The sequence below is a fragment of the Phocoena sinus genome, chromosome 5, assembly GCF_008692025.1.
Source record: "Phocoena sinus isolate mPhoSin1 chromosome 5, mPhoSin1.pri, whole genome shotgun sequence".
In the NCBI taxonomy this organism is placed as follows: Eukaryota; Metazoa; Chordata; class Mammalia; order Artiodactyla; family Phocoenidae; genus Phocoena; species Phocoena sinus.
Genome location: NC_045767.1, coordinates 2,197,398 through 2,217,901, shown reverse-complemented (window position 1 = coordinate 2,217,901; position 20,504 = coordinate 2,197,398). Strand labels below are relative to the sequence as shown.

General features: G+C 53.6%; 1 protein-coding gene across 6 annotated transcripts in view; it reads right to left on the bottom strand.

Moving 5' to 3' along the window:
• The window catches only part of HTT (huntingtin), a 137,784-nt gene that overhangs the window by 7,389 nt on the left and 109,891 nt on the right, over positions 1–20,504 (bottom strand). For 5 of the 6 annotated variants that reach the window (XR_004349927.1, XM_032632142.1, XM_032632146.1 and 2 more), the window contains 17 exons: positions 18,311–18,490; positions 18,005–18,181; positions 17,637–17,713; positions 16,319–16,457; positions 15,189–15,311; positions 13,482–13,695; positions 12,925–13,070; positions 11,367–11,544; positions 10,292–10,387; positions 7,756–7,943; positions 6,017–6,143; positions 4,471–4,571; positions 3,361–3,515; positions 2,862–3,001; positions 2,383–2,465; positions 1,788–1,906; positions 1,547–1,676 (listed from right to left, as the gene is read on the bottom strand). Coding sequence is in view for 5 of the 6 variants with exons in the window: in XM_032632142.1 (XP_032488033.1) it covers positions 1,547–1,676; positions 1,788–1,906; positions 2,383–2,465; positions 2,862–3,001; positions 3,361–3,515; positions 4,471–4,571; positions 6,017–6,143; positions 7,756–7,943; positions 10,292–10,387; positions 11,367–11,544; positions 12,925–13,070; positions 13,482–13,695; positions 15,189–15,311; positions 16,319–16,457; positions 17,637–17,713; positions 18,005–18,181; positions 18,311–18,490 (2,373 nt within the window). In the remaining variant the exon portion in view is untranslated. The remainder of the gene's footprint in view (positions 1–1,546; positions 1,677–1,787; positions 1,907–2,382; positions 2,466–2,861; positions 3,002–3,360; positions 3,516–4,470; positions 4,572–6,016; positions 6,144–7,755; positions 7,944–10,291; positions 10,388–11,366; positions 11,545–12,924; positions 13,071–13,481; positions 13,696–15,188; positions 15,312–16,318; positions 16,458–17,636; positions 17,714–18,004; positions 18,182–18,310; positions 18,491–20,504) is intronic. The other variant, XM_032632144.1, reaches the window with a different exon arrangement.

Here is a 20,504-nt window from a genome sequence, read left to right as displayed (position 1 = left end):
AAGCAACCAACAAAGTCCGGAAGCCTAACTACACCGTGACCCTGTACCCGCACGTCCTCCTAGGGCCTGTGCACACACACTGCTGCCGCGCGGGAACCCGCCCCCAGGCCGCCGCCGGCGAAGCTACCCAGAGCCCCGGAACGGAGAAATGGCTGATCATTTCGGAAATTAATGCTTTGGCGATGATTCTGTTTGTCTCCCCGAAACGTTCAGTGCTCACATTACGTCTAAAAACAAACTGATTAGGCACGAAGGCCCTTTTCCTTTAGGAGCGTGAGGGAAGGCTGGGGTCGGCCCTTTCTCAGAGGCCCCAGGTGAGCTGAACCAACAAGCCAGCAGGACACTCAGCAAGTCATCTAAAAGAGCACTTCTTAGGTGAGCCTCTCAGGGCCACAAGGTCAAAACTATTGTCCTAAAAACGCTAAGACCCTACTTGCCTTTCTCTCCTGTGCTCTCCCAACTGTACAGTGGTATTTTCTAGAAATTACTTAATATTAACAGACTGAGTGCAGAGGAGATACAAGTGTCTTGGCCGCGCCATGCGGCATGTAGGATCTTAGTTCCCTGACTAGGGATCGAACCCTCGTTCCCTGCAGTGGAAGCGTGGAGTCCTAACTACTGGACCACCAGGGAAGTCCCCTCAGGGGACTTCTAATGAGCCAGACATTAAAGAGATTTGCAAAAGTGTACAAAAACTCATTTAAAAAATTATTTAAAATAGAAATTGTTATCCTTGTTATTTTTAAACGGGTACCTTTTAAAAATTTAAGATCTTTAGCAGTAAACTTGACCTTTTTGAAAAAAATCAATTTGTAACTTACATTACAAATTTAAAATGAGGTTCTTAAAAATCTCAACTTGACCAGATATGAAACAATTTAGAAAACTTTAAAGGAGTATTGAGAAAAACAGACTTGGAAAAAAAGTCTGTCTTTACCGAAAAGAGACATCTTTCGGTAAAAATAATAAAAACTCTGTGCTGCACAGGTAACAAGACGGTTCCGGTAACTGGGCATCTCTCCTTGCTGGATGGCTAACCTGGGTGACGCAGAGAAGCCAGCACTGAATAAGTAACTTTTAAACCTTCAGATGTGACTTCCAATACTGCAAGCACGGGTGGATGTCACCGACAGACACCAACGCTCCTTGGGGTCCCCACCAATCTCAAGGATGCAGAGAAATCCCCTGGCTGACAGCTGGGGAACAACTGCTCTAAATCGGTGCTTCTCAAGCACCAATCGGTGGTTGGGTGGTCGGTGGGTTGGTGGTCAGGGGACCGTCTGTCACAAGCCCCCGAGGAGACAACGTGGACAAGGACGGTGACCCTTCAGACCTTACGGTTAACGTGCCATCCCCACGACACCCCCGCTGGACTGACGCGTGTCACTGCCAGGGACTGGACCAGCGGAAACCGCTCCTTCACTGGCTCCAGAAGTACTACATCCTCCACCTGTGTCTACGCGTCCCCGCACGGGCGCCCAGAGACTGGGAACCCCGGGTGGGGGGCGGGAGGCGGGGGGGGGGGGGGGGGGGCGGGCAAACGCACCGACCGCACCACCTCGCTGATCAGGATGACGGGAGTCCTCCTGGCTGAACTTGACGGCAGGATCCAGCGACTGTACAACTCGAGCAAAAACTGCGAACAGGAATGGATGTCGACTCCAGCCCGGTGTTTCCTGCAATGTCCCCCCAACAGAGATGAGAGGTTCATTTCCAGAGGCAGACCAGAAAGTCAAGTGACTAATCAGAGCTCTCCGAGCGCTTGAACACAGAAGGCAGACGGGAACCTGGCGCTGACTGGAGACGTGGGCGGGGACGACGGCGCGGGGGCCTCCTCCTCCTCGGCCCACTCCTCCTCTCTCAGGGGCGTGACGCTGCTCCCCAGCCACACGGAGCGGATGGACACCTTCAAGGGGCACAGGACAGGGAGCTGACGCTCAGGGCCGGAGGCAAGGGGCGCAGAGCCGCAGGTGCGGCCCGGGGCCCCCGAGGCGAGCGGCCCCCGGCACTCAGCAGGGCTCCCGGGCGCTCTGCCTTCAGGACTCAGGGCCTGATGAAGCGCCGGGGCGGGAGCGGCCGAGGAGAGGGAAGGAAAGAGCCTCTAGGGAAGGACACTTTCACTCCTCAGGGACATCTGCGTGAGGTCTCGGCACAAAACTGAACCAGAACGTGAGACCTCTTCAAAACTTGTCCTCACTGGCAGTCACTTGAGGACCCCGTTTCTCTGAATTACTTGCTTAACAAAGCTCCCCACAAATGCAACAGAATGCCATGCTTATTCTGCAAAGGGCGCGGTGGGGAGGAACTTGAGAACCCCGACAGGCCCCCCAGTCCCCACGCGCCCCATGGGGCCTTGCGCTGGACGGGGGCTGGGGGACTGACCTGGCCGAGGTTGTAGCTCGTGTTCCCCAGCTCCCGCTCGGGGTTGACCTGTAGCAGGAGTTTGTCGTGGCTGGTGAGGGCACCTGCGGGAGCAAGGGCGCGTGAGTGCCGCCCGCATGGCCGCGAGGGGCTCGGGGGTGCTCTATCCCTTCACAACCCGTTAAGCCGGCAGGGCCAGTGGGGCGATGCTGAACTATCACTTTTTCTCTGTAAGAGACCAGCTTCAGACTCTGAACAGGAACTGGTTGTGGGCTGAGGTGTAAAAGCTAAGAGTCAGTAGCCGCGAACGAGACGACTACCCAGCCGGCGGCCCTCTGGGAGCCCAGACGACAGCTTTGGTGGACGGGCCCTCCTGGGACCCCGCCTCGGCGCCAGGACTGTCCAGCTGTGCCCACCGGCCCAGGGCATAAGCTGACACCCATGCTCAACCCGTCCTCCCCGCAAGCCCCAGGGACACCCGGCCCTCTCCCCACAGGTACCTGTAGTAGCTGGAGACAGAGAAGGGATGGGGTCCCACGCCTGGTACAGGTGATGGGTGGCGATATTCTCCCTCTTTGAAACCATCGCTTGAATTTCCTGCTCTACGATTCCTCTGATGATGCTCAACTTCCTCCCAAACCTAAGGTTCAGAACAAAGGTTACAGAACATCTGGTTCCTCCGAATCTTACAAGTGGAAACCACCAGGCTTCCCCCAGCTTTGCCTCAAGGAAACACAGGCACCTCCAAACCCCGGGCCCACACCCTCTGTGGGCGGTTCCCGTCCGCAGGCCCTGCACAGGTGCTCTGTCAGCTCCTTCGGAATCTGCCCTCCACACCGGATGCCCGAGTCATCAGGCCTCAGCCAGCAAGCCACTTTGGGTCTGCACCCCCCGCACGGGGTTTCTGTCTTTAATTCCGGTAGCAAAGGCAAGGGCACCCTGGCACCTCCCTGCTCCCACCGAGGCCGCCCCTGGAGACACGCGGCTTCTCGGGCAAACCTGGTGCCAAGAGCTTTCAGGGGCTTGTTCCGGGGCTGCTGCTCCAGGCAGCTCACGGCTGGGTTGCCGGCAACAGGCACAGTCATCGCGCTCAGCACCAGGGAGGTGATGGCCTGCACGGCCAGGACGTGGATCTGGGTCCTCTCCGTGTCTTCCTGGAAGCGGAGCCCACGTCACCAAGTCACAACACAGGCAACACCGCTGCCCCACCTGTGGGCAGAAGCTGCGGGCCGTGGCTGTCCAGCCACGTGGCCTTGAGGGCGGGGCCCCCCCGAGTGCGACAGAGGGATGTGCCTTCCCAGCCAGGGTCCTGTTGTGTCTGCGTAAGTTCACCAGAACCCACACACATCTGTGATTTGAGATGAATCTGATGGGCAAATGGCTGCTTTTGAAAGCAAGGTCTCCCACAGGCACAAACCTCCAAACACGAATTACTTTTTAAGAAACTGTCCTTAAATTTCCTCACTGATTTTAGGGACTCTGCATATGACACCCTGTTAGTTCCACACCTGTGAAAGACAACCCTGATGATTCCTGACATACATACTCTTTGAACTGCCATTTCTGGACGTTCATACCATACCTTCTGTCAGAACTAAAAACGTATCTCGTGACTTAAATGTTTCAGGCTTTGCTTTATCTGAACATGTTTTTTCATTAATATTAAAGTAACATAATATGCACCAATACCCCAAGAAGCCTGATAAAATTTTCACAAAACAGTCAAGAGAAATGAACACAGGTACGTATGTGTGGCCTTTACGACGTGCCTTTTCATTTTGATGAAATGTTGCTACCCACTGTACCCTGAATATTGAGAAACAAAACTGAAAAATATTTTCAAGAAAAGACATAATGCTACTGACCCTGAAAGGGCAGTGCACTGTGGGAAAGGCACTCCGGCCGCGATTCTAGGGTACCCAGACCTTGGGGAGGTTCATTCCTGCTCTGGAACACCAGTCATGACATGATCTGGCTACCTTTTAAAAACACGGTGAGACAGAAAAGTAAGAGCTTGCTGCCCTGCCTCTCCCAGCACGCACGGCTCGCGAGCTGCTGTAAGAGCCCGTGCGCTGGCCAGCAGACACCGGCGCCCGCCCGTGGCCTTACTTCGGGGGGGCTCTCCTCTTGCTCCATCACGAGGGGCTGAGTCACCAGGACACCGAGGAGGGTGGCCCACGTTTCCTCAAACTGGGTACGGCTGGTCCACCCTAGAAATGCAAATGTCACTTTAGACAGAGGGTCCCCTGCCGCTCAGACTTTTCGATGCCATGTGGCAGCTGGGCCCTCTGGCACTCACTGGCCCAGGCGCCACATACAGCCGCTCCCTGGACCCTCACGGCAGCGCTGCGACGCGGCAACACTGCCGGCCGAGCCCAGTGGTGACGAGACCGAAGCACGCAGGTCCAAAGGCACACAAGAGGCCAGGCTGAGTTCAGCCCAGGTAGCCCGGTGAGAGGCACCCTCTGGAGCCCTGCTGTGTAGACGCAATGAAGTAAAGGGACATCTGAGCAGGCTACACTCAAACGGGGTCTGAGCCGCTTCTACCCTGCTCACCAGAGGGTTGGACAGTCCTCCAGAAATCACATCCCCAGACTGAGTGTACACCCCAGACCACAGAACTGCACTTCTGAGTGGGTGAAGGGTGCGCTGTGTGAATTCCACCTCAGTACAGCTGTTAGAAAAGTCAAAGCGCTGGTCCCTCTGACCCCACCAAGAAGAACAGTAGGTCAAAAAAGAATGTAATCTAGGGGCTTCCCTGGTGGCGCAGTGGTTGAGAGTCCGTCTGCCGATGCAGGGGACACGGGTTCGTGCCCCAGTCTGGGAATATCCCACATGCCGCGGAGCGGCTGGGCCCCTGAGCCATGACCGCTGAGCCTGCACGTCTGGAGCCTGTGCTCCGCAACGGGAGAGGCCACAACACTGAGAGGCCCGCGTACCACACACACACAAAAAGAATGTAATCTAGCGGGGGTGTGTGTGCTCAAGCCCTCGGGGGAAGGCATCTCTGAGGGGCCACCCTCAAGCACCATCGTCACAAGCTGTACTCAAGGTGCTGTTTGATGAACGATTGTTTCAAGGGCTGCGCTAACGTCCCCACCCGTGACCTTGGAGGTGGAGGTGGCCATGTCACTTGTATTAGGACTACAAGTGACAAGAATGGGGGTGTTGAGGCCAGAGGTTAAAATGACCTGCCCCACACTACACAAAGCCCAGTGTTGTCCACCTAAAGCCTACTTTCCCCCCGCCACCTCTGGCTCCATCTCGCCCAGGCTCCTGGTTCTGCATCTGAGAAAAGGGGCATCAGTGACCACACAGGAAGCACTCAGAGGAAATCACTGCTGCCCTTTAGCTTAGGTGCTATACAAAGGCTGAATGTGGCTTAGCATTATCAATTGTTAGGGTACCCTTCCTGACCTGAAACAAGCCTGACACATGAAAATTTGGCATTAAACTCACACACACACACACAAACTTGGATCAAACTTTTCACCGTGACAGCTTTGTGTACATTACAGACGTATTCACGATTATGTTACGCCTTAACTCTTTTGTGGAATAAAAGGAGAAGACGGGTCCCACTGCTGCAGCCCTGGCTCCCCCAGTGCAGGCATGTGATGACGTGCAACCACGTCGGAGGGGAGACCCGGACTACCTAGCGTATTGATGCGGTAGATGAACTCTTTGAAGACTTCCTTTTCCTGGAGGAACTCCACGGGGATCTCGGGGAACACGGTGCCAAAATCCCCTCCTGGTTTGGGTGACCATCCGAGCTTCCACACCTGAGAGGATGAAAGAGACATAGTCTCCCGAGTCAAGTCAGGATGGCCGAACCGCGAGGGAGCCAGGAAACACACTTTCTTTAGGTGCAGCTCCCTGGCGGGCCACCTCTTCCTGAACGCAGACACGGCGGAGGGAGGACCCTGGGCGCTGGTGCCGCGGGGACTCCCAGACCTGCCCAGGGCCGCCCGTGCAGGTGCCCCCAACCCTTAGAGGCTGGCAGGAGCACGTGAGGTTCGGCCACACACAGCAGTATTTACCGCGAGCAGGCACGACAAGAGCCACGCCAGCCGTTTGTAAACTCCGTAAAGTCCAGCTCTGTCGTCTGGTGCTGCCACGCACACCGGAGGGGCCGAGGCTGCCCCGGCAGCAGGAGCCCAGCTCCCAACCGGCCGAGCCGACCCCCTCGGAGGACACAGGCCGCAGCCGGCCAGAGCTCGCACTCTGCATCCCCAAAGCCGGCCACGTGGGCCTCGAGGAAGTGGCCGGCTGGCCCCCGCAGCCCCAGCGCCCACTGGCCTCTGGAAGACGCCCTCTCAGCCTCTCACCTGCTCCCCGAACCCTCCTGAACGTCCCGTGGGAGGGTTGTGGAGCCGCGTGGGTTCAAGCCCACGCTCGCAGAGTTTCATCTACGGCGTGCGTGGTCTGGGCGGCTCTTCCCACGTCCGGGCCAGCCATCGAAGCCTCTGGACTGTGCCCACCTGCATCGGCTCCCCGCTCCCACCCAAAGGTGAGCCGTCTTGACACCTGCAGCGACGGCCCAAGCGTGGTGCCCGGGCTGAGACCCACCCCGGGGTGCCGGGTTTCGCCAACGCCCACAACTCCCAGTTTCCACGGCGACCCCGGGACAGCACGTCGCTGGGTTTTTTTTCCCCAGAAAGAGCTCCCACAGCGAAACCCTCTTCACCCTCGGGGGTCAGGGCGCACCACGGCCTCGGGGCAGCTGCTGCAGAACCTCACACGCACAGAGGCTGAGCCCCGCCGGCGGGCACGCACCCTTCCAGGCGGCAACAAGCGCCTGCCTCCCGGGCCCGGCCCACCTCCGCCTGCCGGCTCCAGCCCGCGGGTGCCAGCCCATCGCCCTACCTCTCCCTCCAGCAGGTGTGAGGGCAGCAGCGCAGCCTCCTGCAGCCCGCGGCCCGCCCGCCCAGGCCCCTCTGTGACGTGGAGCCGGGACCCACTGACGACGCCCACCTGACCCTGGTTCCAAAGCCAGCTTCAAAAGAGCAGAGGAGCTGCAGCTGTGCCACAGCGCCCGCGCTTCCCCCGAGGGTGACTACCTAAAGGGAAACGCTCACTCCGGGAGGTATCGTTTCTGCTCTCCCGTTCAACTGATGAGCCTGAGGGCCTCGGGATCACATCCAGCATCGTGGGAGAAAAAAAATCTCATTTCGTCATGTGATGATGCCCCACCTCATTTCGGAGCATTTCTACTCACGACCGAGCCACATCACCCCCGAGGAAACCAGCCCGGTGTCACGAATGCAATCAAGGAACGCTCTGGCCACCGCAAGTGGGCATCTGAGCGGCTTCGCACTCTCAGAGTCCCGAGCCTGGGGCCTGCCTGCGTGTCCCCATCACTTGGGTCTCGTGCAAAGGGAGGGACAGACTCACCAGGGGCGGGACGCGCGTGTAGCTGTTGACGAGGGGCAAGCGGGCCAGGCTGATGACGATGTTCTTGAGCACCGGCGTGAGGAACGCCGGGGCGCTGCTGTTCCTTTTATGACCCAAGGCCAGCACCAACGGCAGTGCCTCCACCATCTCGGCCACCATCCCACAGGCTGCAGTGACATACTGAGGGTCTAAACAGGCACCGTGGGTGACAGAGGACCATTCTGTCAAAACACACCCCAAACCCACCATCCCTCCCCCTGACCTTCCCACCCTCGCAGATAGTAGGCACAGCCCCACCGCCGGCCACGCCCGCCAGAAACGTGGGGCCCATGAGACTCTAGGTGGTCGCTGAAGGCCTACAGATCTCACCTCCTCCACATCCACCTAAACAAGCAGTCCTCTCCACATCTGCCAAGACTGGCACAAACACCTGGAACCTGGTCCCGGCCTCCCAGCCACCCTGCGTGTGCAGCCAGCTGACACCCAGGAGGAGGCTGCAGCCCCTCCCCAGGGCTTTGGCTTTCTCTGGCTCTCCCAGGACCCTGTGCTCGCTCGCCCCTAGGCTGGTGTGGAGAGACCCACGCTGTAATCCTCGGTTCACCGTTTCCCCAAGATCAGGGGTGCTGGTGGCTGGTGGCGGGATTCTGATGGGCTGCCGAGTCCTACCCGAGAAGTCCTGAGACAGAACGCTGAGGAAAACCCCACGTCCTGAGGGTTTAAGAACCACTGCGCCTCGAGGGCAGGGGCACTTTCTTCCTCACTTTGAGTCTGGCATAGAGTATGTGTCAAAAAATTATTTGCCAAGTTGATAAATGTTTAGGGTTGTGGACGGATACTATCCACTGTCCATGAGATTCAACAGTCTAGGCAACTTCTTCACAGAGAGGAGGAGTGACAGTGGACTTAAGGAATCGAGCCCCGAACTAAGAGAAACAAGGGTGACTTCAATACAATTTCCGGGACCACCTTTAAGAGGTGCCATCCTACTGAGGTGATAAAGAAAGCGCGCTTCCTGCTCTGGCCAGGATGAAATTAACCAGCCTAAACGGGGCCGCGGAGAACGAGCGCAATTATATTAACCCAAACTCAATATGCGCCAGCCAGTGGGCCTGCCTGCTCTGACTCAACCACATCGAGAGCCGCAACTATTTTCAGAGGAATGGAAATTCAAACTACAACTAAAATACGGTGACATTCCCTGAGCACTTACAGCAAGCCTGGCACTTGTCATGGGTTCTTTATGTGGATTAATGTACTTAATCCTACGGCAGCCCCATCAGGTGAGTACTATTCTTATCCGTACTGCAGAAGCACAGGGTAGTAACTTGCTAAGGCCACACAGCCACAAGGTGGCCGAGCAGGAAGTGAGTGTTTGCACGTTCCTCAGTTATCAGTAAGGATTCATTAAGTCACAAACTCGGGGATGGCAGAACCAGAGTCTTAAGGTAGAGGCTCAGGGAAGAGCTTGGCTGCGAACAAAACACCACTGCTTCTAGATGCTGTGCAATTGTAAAACCTTGAGTGGGTAACGAGAAGAAAAATTCCTATCTTAACACCACCAACAGGAACGCTCTTGTCGTTAACTGGGGTTGAGCAAAAGCTGGCAAAAAAAGACACAAAGCATTTATCTACCTGCTATTAAAAAGGCATGTTTCTTAAGCCAACAGAGCATGGATAAGATTTCGATATTCCAAGTAAGAGTGTTCCATAAGAAAAACGGCCAAGAACTGCCAGGTGGGGCATTTGCTTCCCCGCTTTGTGGGATAGGCTGCAGGTTGGCATTCCCACCAGACCCTCTGGGGAAAGAGCCTGGAGGCCTCTGGTGACAAGAAGCTTTCCTCACAACGTGCCTTGCCACCATTTTCAGAGTAAAATACCTGAATCGGGAGTAAGTACATGAGAAACTAAGGTACATGGCTAAATCCAGGTTTAAATGATTTTGAATAGGTTTAAATGAATGAGATGTGTATTTTTTTTCTTTTCTTTCTTTTTCTGTAGGGAGAGGAGGAATTTTCATTTAAAAGTCCACCAAAATACATGGCTGAAACAGACACTCAGGTTACCTAACATTCACATGGTATTTCCACTAACTTTAAGTTTCTTAGTATTTTTATTCATTCATTCGTTACTCAACAAACATGTGTTGATCACTTACAGCAGTGAGAACACGGAGAAGGAGAACGGACGCCCTGCCCACAAGGAGCTCGGAGTCTCAGGTAAAGGACACAGGAGCAGCAAGTGCAGGGTGAAAACAGAGGCGGGGAGCGGGGGGGGAAGCGAGCGAGGATGGAGGTCAGGAGGCTCCCCGACGAGCACGACACCCCGGCGGAGTGTGGGGTTCACAGGGAGCCAGACAGCAGAGGGTGCCCGCCAGCGGGACGTGCGAGGCAGCCCCTCGAATCGCCCCCGAACCCAGGGGCGCGCGCCAGGACGCAGCCAAGTGAAGGCAGGCAGCTTCACACGGCCACACTGACCGCTTTAAAGGTCTCTTCTGTGAATGAATTCCAAGCCCCCAAAGACCCTAGGTAAGACGTACTCTGTGTGTTTGAATCCACTTCGTCCTCTCTGGCGGCCTGTGGGGTGTTCGTCCTTCTTTCTGGACTAAGAAGCTGGTCCCCAGGCTGCACCACAACTAAAACCACAACAGAACAAACAGAAGAATTCCCATTCCTTTCATGCGGATTTTCACATTCATGCAGCCTCGTGAACGTTTCAAAATGACAGATTATGTCAAATGAGGTCTAGATTTCCTAGAATCAACTTTAGACCATTTTAGACGCACCAGACTCAGGTATCAATCTCTAGGTTAATCCAAAGTGCACAAGGATTTGGACTTCTCACTCGGATTTCCAAGTCCTTCCCACTGTCTGCTGTTTGCCACCTCTAACCCGGGAGGTCTTTATCAGATGGTTCCTGATTCATTACTGCTAAAAGCATCAATGCAACCCCCAAGAAGTCTGGCTTTGATAAATTAGCCCCTGGATCTTCGTTTTCAAGTTGACTACAAATGCACAGACGAAAACAATTTAAACAATGACTCTTCAAAACACCACTCTATAATGATTAATTTAAAAATACAAAACTTCAAGACACCCTCTAACATGTTAAACTATAATGTCCAATTTTTAAAAATTGTGGCTAATGACCCTTGTTAAGGACATTGTCCCTTGAAAAGAGTAAGTCACTTTTATTTTTCAATATACTAGTATTACAATGCAGTATAGAAACAAGCATTTCAACTATAAGAGAAAACAAGTAACTTTTTGAATACAATCTTATGAATCTTATGATCATCTAGGACGAAAAGGATGAAACAGTCAACTAGGACCAGAAATCAAAGGGACACAAATTAGAAGTATTTTTTATGAAAGCTAGAATTCCAAAATCTACACAAAATGACTGCAAAAGCAAACTCAAGTTAAATGCTAGGGTAGACCCCAAGATACTGGAGATTGAGGCAAGGCCCATACTTCATCCACCTCTTCACCCCCAATGCCCAACTTAGCACCTGGCAAACAGGTGGCACAAAATGAACGTCTGTGACTACATCTGCGGAGCTGATTACTGGTTCAAGCGACAAAGGAAAGAAACCGTCACAGTCATGGACTCACGGGCTTCTAGGATGAACCGCACACAGTGGATGAGAGAGCAGGCGTGGGTCACCATCTCAGGGGAGGAGAGCAGGCTCCAGAGGCCGGGCAGCTGCAGGGCCAGGCAGCAGCAGTCCAGGCCCGCCTGCAGGTCCAGACTCAGTGGGATCTGCTCGTGGATCAAATGCCACGACAGGGCCTGGAGGGGCAGGTGCGTGTTAATGCAGGTTTGACCCACACCTCCTTCCTGCCACAGGGGCTGGCAGGGAAGCTGAGAACCCCCGGCCGTCGAGGAACTGTCCAAAGCTCCCTCCAGAGGGATGGCTCTCGGGCCACCATCCCCAGCTCCCTCCGGTTCAATCCTGACCCACCTGCTCACTGAAGTACCCCCCTCCCACTCCCACTCTGGGAGTGGAACGCAGAATGCCCAACCTGATGTGGCTGCCCGCCCCCAGCATCCTGCCCTGGCCGCACAGCCGGCGGGCTGGGCTCTCCCTCGGGGCTCCCACTGCCCAGGGCCTCGCCTCAGCTGCAGTCACAGAGGCTGAACCTGACAGCCGTGCTGGGGTTCAAATGCTGGAATGGCTACTTCCCAGCGGGTGAAGTCGCTGAGCCTCTTAAGCCCTGCTTCTCTCATCTGTAAAGTGGGAATAACAGCCCACCTCCCAGGGTTGCAGTGAGACCTGAATGAGATGATGCAGGGCGTACGGGCACGTGATGGCTGGCAGGGGCCACTCTGTACTGTAACCGTACGCTTGTTTGCCAGCCTTCCGACTACGCTGAAGCCTAAAGGGCAGGGGTCACAGCTATCTGGCTCGGCCCGGCTCAAGTAGGCGCTTGTTTGTTCCCTTCTGAACAGCTGGGCGAATGCCCTCTGGACGCTCCCCCTCCCTGCTGGGAGGCGGCAGGGGGTGTCAGCACTGGGTCAGCCGTGTCCTCTGCCTCCAAGGGTGCAGGCCAAACTCTCTTCTCCAGAAGTCGTACAAAAAGGCAATGCACACACGTATGTACACGTTTTGGGGGTGTTTATAAGTATTAACACAGAGTGTTCAATTCCCCACAGCTGAAATATCAGGTTTATTGCTCAATTTAAAATATAACAAATTTCTCAGATTATTATTTACTAAGTATCTAAAATTAGGACACATACTACATTTGCACGGCTTCTTTTTCCCTGGAAAAAATTTTTAAATGGATGGTTTGTACTAAATCAAAAAAGTATCTTAGCATCAAGGAAACAAGATTCACACATAAGTGCCTGACGACTCCCCATGCTATGCTCAGGAGACCCTGGGCGGGAGCCCAGGTCCCAGACCTGACTCTTCAGAGTGCCCCCGCTCCCCTGCCCTGAGGCAGAGACAAGAAGGGCTGTGTTGTCAACCTCACAAGGCAACCGTGGGGAATGGAGCAATAAGGGGCGTGACGGAGCTCGGCAAAGCAGGGGACGGATGTGACACGTGACAGCGGTCACTGCTGGAAGGACAGGCCACAGGCGCCGGGCTGCACACAGCTCTGCATTTTCAGATGGAGGAGCTTCTTCCCTCTGCACTGAGCGCCAAGTTCCCAAGCTGCCTCTTACCTCGAGGGTCATGACCACAAACTTCACGGTGTCCCTCTCCTTCTCAGGAGGAAGGTGCAAGTGGCTGGGCAGTCTGGAGAACACCAGCAGGTACTGGGCCAGGGCCCGAGCCAGAGTGGTCAGGGTCCGATACAGCACGGCATCCCCTGAAACAGAAGGCCCCATGGGGGCAAGAGCCTTCAGCAGAGGCTCTGACCTCTGAAAGACAGGCAGTCGCCGCTCCCCCCTCCCCCCGAGAATCTGATGGGAACTAAAGACATGGCTCCCGGAAGCACACGGGCACACAACCCACCACCCCGCGAGACCAGGACCCACATTCCCGAGGCTGAGCCTGTGTTCCTCGCAGGCCCCGAGCTCAGGCCACGTCAAGGAACGGCCAAGCAGCAAACACACCAAAAGACACGCAGAGCCAGGGCCCCAGTGCAGGTTCTCGGTGGCCTCTGTAAGTGCCTTTGGTGTATCAGATCGACAGTGTTGACTGTATTTTCACTCAGTACAGAGCGTGGCACTGGCTCTGCAGCGTTTTTTTAAAATAAGGGGACTGTGATTTTAATTACCAAAGAGATCGTCCAACTTGCTCCAGTAGGCGGTGGGCTCTGCAGGCAGGAACGGCTGGAAGACGTGGTGGACAGCGGGCAGCTGCTGAACCACACTGGCCACGCGGTCCAGAGTTGCCGTGCGAGCTGCTGCGAAAAGGGGGCTCTTCCGGCCCGCACAGATCTCACGCACGCCCAGGCCCAAGCACGGGGCTAGCAGGTTCAGGTTGAATTCCTGAATCGGGGCATTAAAGGTTCAACAATGCCGATTACGAGCTTTCAGTCGGGCAAGGGAAACACAGCAGAGAAGCAAACGTTTCTGAGATAACAGATTAGTTCGCCGTCCAAAACACTGGAAAGAATACCTTATTCTACTTCTGTTACAAATAAATGAACATCTCCATTTAACATACGATCGGTGAAGTTTATTTCTGGTCGCTTTTGGGTACTTTAATTTTAAAGAAATAGTTTTTTTATGTCTTCAGATTTATTTGAAATCAAAACTTCAATATGGTGAAATTTTAATTGATGAAGATACAAAATCAAGCTGATGTGCCATCCAAGAAACAGTGAAACACCAAACATCTCAATGTTTGAAAAAGACAAGTTATGTTCAAAAGCAGCTGAAATAAATCAACGCAGTCATATAAATGCCACAAGTTTGACTGGAAAAACAGCATTTCATACGATACTGTTTCAATTTGTACTGTGCTTTGCCAACTTTTTAAAGCCATTTAAGGATCTTTTTGGCCAATCTTAATTTACTTAATATTCAGAAAAGCACATGTCATTGTCAGCGACCAAAATCGACCCCTAGCCATTGCAGCTGAGCCTTTCTTTAATGCTGTTAAAAGTCTAATGAGCAAATTTGGAAAATTCAGTTGGTTATTAAGCAAATTTATCACTTATCAGCAAATCAGCTTTCACTGAAGGGCTCTTCAAATGAGTCTGGCAAACTGGTTTTGGGCCAATTCTCCTGTTTTCCCCATGTAGCTCTTTCTTTCAAACTGAGGGAGGGTCAGTGCTTGGGAACATGTGGCTGCACCCTGAAGCTCTCTACACCACACCTGCCGGTCCTTGCCATCCCCCACGTCCCTGCGTCACTCCCACTTGGCACATTTCCAGGCAGCACTATTAACACCTAAAGGTTTGTCGGCTGCTGGTCCCAGCAGGTCTGAGAAGGACTCTGCCAAGGCTGTGCCAACACCATCAAGGGGGCTCCAGCCCTCACAGCACCAGTCCAACAGCTGAGGACAGGAACAGGGATGCCCTGCCAGGGCTCCTGGGCCAGCTCCGCACAGCAGGCCTGTGTGACACCTAGTGAGGGTGGGGGGCCTCACTACACACAGCGGGGGGGGACCCCTGCCCCAGGTAGGGAGGGGCTTACTAACTTCCATAACATCATGGAAAAGTCAGTTAAATCACGCACCATGGCACCATCCCAGTACTTTTGCTCACAAGCACGAGACAAGCGATCAGAATTCATTATAACCTAAGGGAACCTGTTTTCTTTAAATGCACGAAAAGGTGAGTCAAACACGATTCCCCTCCTTTTAGACTCTAGCGTGGCTGAAATAACATCCTGTCCTGTCTGGATTAGGGTCTCTGCTGTTAAGGCACAAAGGTGAGTGGTGCACATTGCTATTCGGTCACATGACAATGAAACACGTCAAACACGTGTGAGTAACAAGAGAAAGGGTTCCCAAGGGTCCCGCGGCTCCACTGTACCGAGTTCATCATGAACGCGTTCAAGTCACCCGGAGGGATCCGGTTCACCAGCTCTGCCCCTTCCAGCAGTGCAGAGTCTGACCGCGTCCAGCACTGGGATTTAACCAGACGTACGTACCAGTCCTGGGGAGGAGAAAAGGTGGATGACGGGATGCGACTGGGCAGGCTCTCAAGGGGCTTCAACTTGACCGGATACACCTTGTTTCTTCTCCTACTGACCCTCATGTCCTGTCCCAGACCAAAGGGCAAGTGGCCTCCCTGGACCATGAATACAGCTCTCGTAAAACTGGACGCTGTCACTGTGCGGGCTGCTCAGCGCCCCCACAGCCCTTTCCCATGGGAACTGGTACTGGCTGTGTCTTCGGACTTGCTGTTACCTGTCTGGACATCCTCTCCCCTCACCTGGCGATCGCTCCACTGTCCCTCAAACTCAGTAAAGTACTGAGGGTAGCGGGCCCACCTCTCTGTCCGCCCCTTGTTGGGCGTCGTGCTGATCATCTTCTACTGGGGGGTCTGCTTTGCTCTTCTCTCCCCAGGGCCAGTGCAGTGGAGGGGCTGAACAAACCATGCCTGAGAACAGTGGCCCGGACTCTGTTATCTACGCCTGGGCTGCTGGATTTGGGACTCCCAAGTTCATATTTAAAATGAACTCTCTCCAGGAAAGGAGCATACCAAGGCCCTACCAAGGCCCCACCAAGGCCCCAAATGGCCCCCGGCTCTGAGGTGTGAGCAGTGAGGGTGATGACAAGGTACCAGGTCCCCTGGGGCGGTGGGTCAATATGCAGCGGGTCAGCAGGCGTTAAGGAAAGGGAGACACGCCAGTTGGGCAGGCCGTGGCCACCCGTCTCCTGATTCTCCATTAATCACCGTGACCCTCAGCCCCCTACTAATGACCCGAGTCAGCATTTCCTTTCTCACCCCATGCCCCCTGCTAAAAACCCAGGCTGGACCTCATGGGTCCTGTCGCTGATGTGACTGTGCCCATTGCTGGCAAGAAACAGGGCAGCTCGAGAGCCCTCAGGGGCTGTGCTGAGCGCCAGGACGTCCTGCCGCCTGAGCCACCCGCTGCAGAGGCACTCAGTGCCCCGAGGGGGCCCTGTGTGTCACACCCAGACGTGCTGGACACTTACTTTGTCAGGATTCACTGTCTCTAGTGCCAGGGGCCCGTCCCCGTCCAGCGGGTGGGGCGTGACCAGAGGAGCGGGGCCACGCGATGCCGGTGCAGTGGCGAGACGAAGCCTGTCCAGCAGGGAGTAGAGCCTTTGGTGTCTGGAATCCAATCACACACGGGTTACGGCACAGCTGCACCAGAGGGAGCAACAGTGGCTTCTTACAGCGAGGTGACACGTTTGAAACTTTCTGTTCAGAGCTATTTCTCATTGACACTCAAGTCATGATGCAAATTCAGGCCCCAGTTTACTGGTAACAACCACAGTTTATGTCCCGTAAGTATTTTTCAGAAATTTCATTTACACTCAAACACTGCAGCAGGCAATACACAGCCTAACAGCTAATACAGGCACTCTTTATCAACACAAAACGGACCACCTAAGATCCCAGGGCACAAAATCTCCTACTTTATCTCCCCACATATACAATCTATACCCATTTACATTCATTTCACAGAAGAATCACCTCATCTGGTACAAAATATTTTTACCCCTCCTCGTCTGCCTGAATAAGTCTAGGGTCGAAAGTAGGGATAGTGTCGTCGCCTCTCACCACCTGCTATGAGAACAACTTCATGATGCAAATTACAACGTAAGTCACCCAGCATACTGACGAGTCACCTAAAGCCTCGTACTGCCCAAGTCCTACCCCTTCTCGGTTAAAGAAACCAGCAACGGCTACTCTTAAGACTGAAGTCAGTACAGTAACCAGATTCTCTCTCACAAACGTTTTCCCTGCTGTGGAGGAGAGAAGATAAAGGCTTCTCTTCATTTATTTTGCAGTCACGGAAATACACTCATGTAACAGACATCAGGATTTCTGGCAAAGGCCTCAAAAGGACTTTGCAAACAAAATTAGGTGATAAACAGCCATAGAGAGACAAAATGTTGACAAGGTGTAGAAACAATTCTCGCCGAGAACTAGGTAACGTCTCTCAGCTCTGCCAGGTCTTATTTAGCAATTAGATCACAGGCTTTGATTTTTGCTAAGACAGAGCTGATCGATGACTCATCGCAGATGGTGAGTGGAGGCCACAGGAACACCCGCCACCCTCACACAGCCACGGCGCTTTATCGCGGCAGAGCTGACACTGCCAGCTGGTCCTCACCGTGTACACGTTAAGATCCAACTGTGTTAATTTCGGAAGGCTCTCTCTCAAGGCCCTTCTGCAGTGAACCCACCAATACAGCACGCCAGCCTCTCATCCTGCGAGTCTGTGCCCTCACAAACCCTAGTCTTTACACTCAGAAAGCAAGGAGCACCGGGCCCCGGCGTTACCTCTGCGCTAACCCGCTGCTCTGCAGGTGCTCCTGGATCCTGCTTAGCTCTTCCGCCGGCAGCTGGGCCGTGCTGTTCTAAAGCAGACAAGAACACGTCAGTGGCGTTGCAATGCACAAGAGTCAAAGTCACCTGTGCTCATTTACAGAAGATAAAGGGGCACCTCCGGCTCTGGTGGCAAAGGTGGACTAGAAGAAGTACAGGAAGCACCCATATCGGACACACAAGGAAGGACCAGCTCATCCGTGTTGCACGCTCCCCTCGGTGGCCACGTGAAGACTATCCCCGTGGGGGAGGAGCCAGCCAAGTGTTCCGCCTGCCCTGCCAGGTTTTCAGTAAAAAACGACATCTGTGTTTTCTCCCAGTACCTGTAAATTTGCAGCCAGAAGCATCTCCACCCGGCGACAAGCGAGGGTGTCGACCATGTGAGCCAGCACACGGAACGGAGTACACAAAAGCTTGTCCACGTACAGCGTCAGCACGGCGCCCGACTGGCTCAGGTGGATCCCCTCCAGGCACTGGAGGGTTTTCTTCAGCGTGGCGGGCTGCGGTTTGAGAGAAGGAGAGGAATAAGAGCAGAGGGTTTTGACCACTGGAAACAGCAGTTTAAAAATGCCAACCCTCCATTTTTAAGGCAGAGAAAACCGGCGATAGCCGGCACCAGGGAGACTTACAGTTGAAAGATTTTCACAACGAGACTGAATTGCCTGGATGAAAAGGCCGCTGGCCGCGGAATTCCGATGGACAGCACTAATGAAGTCCTGCACAGGAGGCTCGTGGGACAGGCTGATCAGGTCCTGAATGTGGTTGACGATGAGCCACGTTAAGTGCTCTGAATCGTGTAGGTTCTGGCACTGAGGACAAGACAACAATGAAAGGCCATCTTCTAGAGGACAAGGCAAGAGCAGACACTAGCGCCATAGAAAAGGCCGGAAGTGGTGGAAGGAGAAAACCAACTCCGAATTATAATCCTCACTGAAAGTATTTACTGTTTGAGCACCATGACTGATGAGGTGACAACACACTTTACAGAGCCGGCACCCGCAACTGTGCACCGCAGCCGAGCTGTCCAAAGTCAGGCCCCAGGGAGGTGCACCCCAGCGGCACAGCTCAGGGACACAGGAGGAGAAGAGCATGGCCCAGGGCCGCGGGCGGTCTGGGGCACCTGAGAGCCCGGCGCCTCCCGAGGGCAGTAGGAACGGTGTGACCGGCCCGAGCTGAGACGCGAGAGCGGGTGGTGCTCCCGTCCAGGGCAAGCCCTGCCTCGCCCAGGCCTCAGTCCAGCCTCCTGACGGGAATTCTCCAGTTACCCTCGCTGCAGCTTTGTGACAGGTCAGTAGAAAAAAACAATTTCCTGTAACTGTCAGTTTTGATAGATTTCCTGAATCCAAAATATGGATGGTTCCCATAGATCAAATGGATCTTAAGGGAAGAAATTTCATGTAAGATTTATAAGGCAATGAGAAAAATACAGTTTTAAATTTGGGGTTGGCCAAAAAGTTTGTTCAGTTAATGAATACGTTGTTCAATAAAGTTCTTGGTGGGACTTCCCTGGTGGTCCAGTGCGGGGTGGTCCGTGCTCCCAATGCAGGGGGGCCCGGGTTCGATCCCTGGTCGGGGAACTCGATCCCACATGCTGCAACTAAGAGTTCGCAAGCCACAACTAAGAGCTCGCGTGCCACAGCTAAAAGATCCTGCATGCCGCAACTGAGACCCGGTGCAGCCTAAATAAATATTAAACAAAAAAAATTCTTGGTGAAAATGAAACATGTTATTATTTTTGTTTGTTTTGTTTTGTTTTGCGGTACACGGGCCTCTCACTCTTGTGGCCTCTCCCGTTGCGGAGCACAGGCTCCGGACGCACAGGCCCAGCAGCCATGGCTCACGGGCCCAGCCGCTCCGCGGCATGCGGGACCCGCCCGGACCGGGACACGAACCTGCGTCCCATGCATCAGCAGGCGGACTCCCAACCACCGTGCCACCAGGGAAGCCCGAAAAGTGTTATTTTTACTTAAAGCCGAACAAACTTTTTGGCCAACCCAATACATATGTTGCCTTTTCACTGTAATTCATGACCTTAGGCAGAAATTATAAAGCGAGATAAATTTTTTGGTTAATGCTTAATACTTTTACTGTGGGATAATTTGATAGTATTAACTTATAAAATAAATATTTTTCTTAATTTTCTGTGAAAACAGCATTATATAACTATACCAAATTATTTCTCAAAAGTGGAACGCATTAGAAAAACGATTTGAACATCAAGAATGTAAAGCAAGGGGTTTCCCTGGTGGTGCAGTGGTTAAGAAACCGCCTGCCAATGCAGGGAACACAGGTTCAAGCCCTGGCCTGGGAAGATCTCACTCATATGCCGCAGAGCAACTAAGCCCGTGAGCCACAACTACTGAGCCCGCGTGCCACAACTACTGAAGCCTGCGTACCTAGAGCCCATGCTCCACAACAAGAGAAGCCACCGCAATGAGAAGCCCGCGCACCACAACGAAGAGCAGCTCCCGCTCGCCGCAACTAGAGAAAGCCCACGCGCAGCAATGAAGACCCAAAGCAGCCAAAAATAAATAAATTTACAAAAAAAAAAAAGAGAATGTAAAACAAAACATGAATATTAACAAATTGCTATCAATGGCAAAAAAGATCTAAACAAGCAGCTCAGGTGCAGGAGTCTACTCCTCTTCCGACGCGCTGCTGAGTGACAGCGGCCTTCGTGGCACCATGTCTGCACGAAAGGAAGGAGCACTTTCTATCAGCCCGGAAAAGGTATCAGATCCCAGTGAGAGTGGAACAACGAGTTCTCTCTGAGTAATACGATTACAGATGTTAGTTTCTTCTGTTTACTTATTTGGTTTTTGT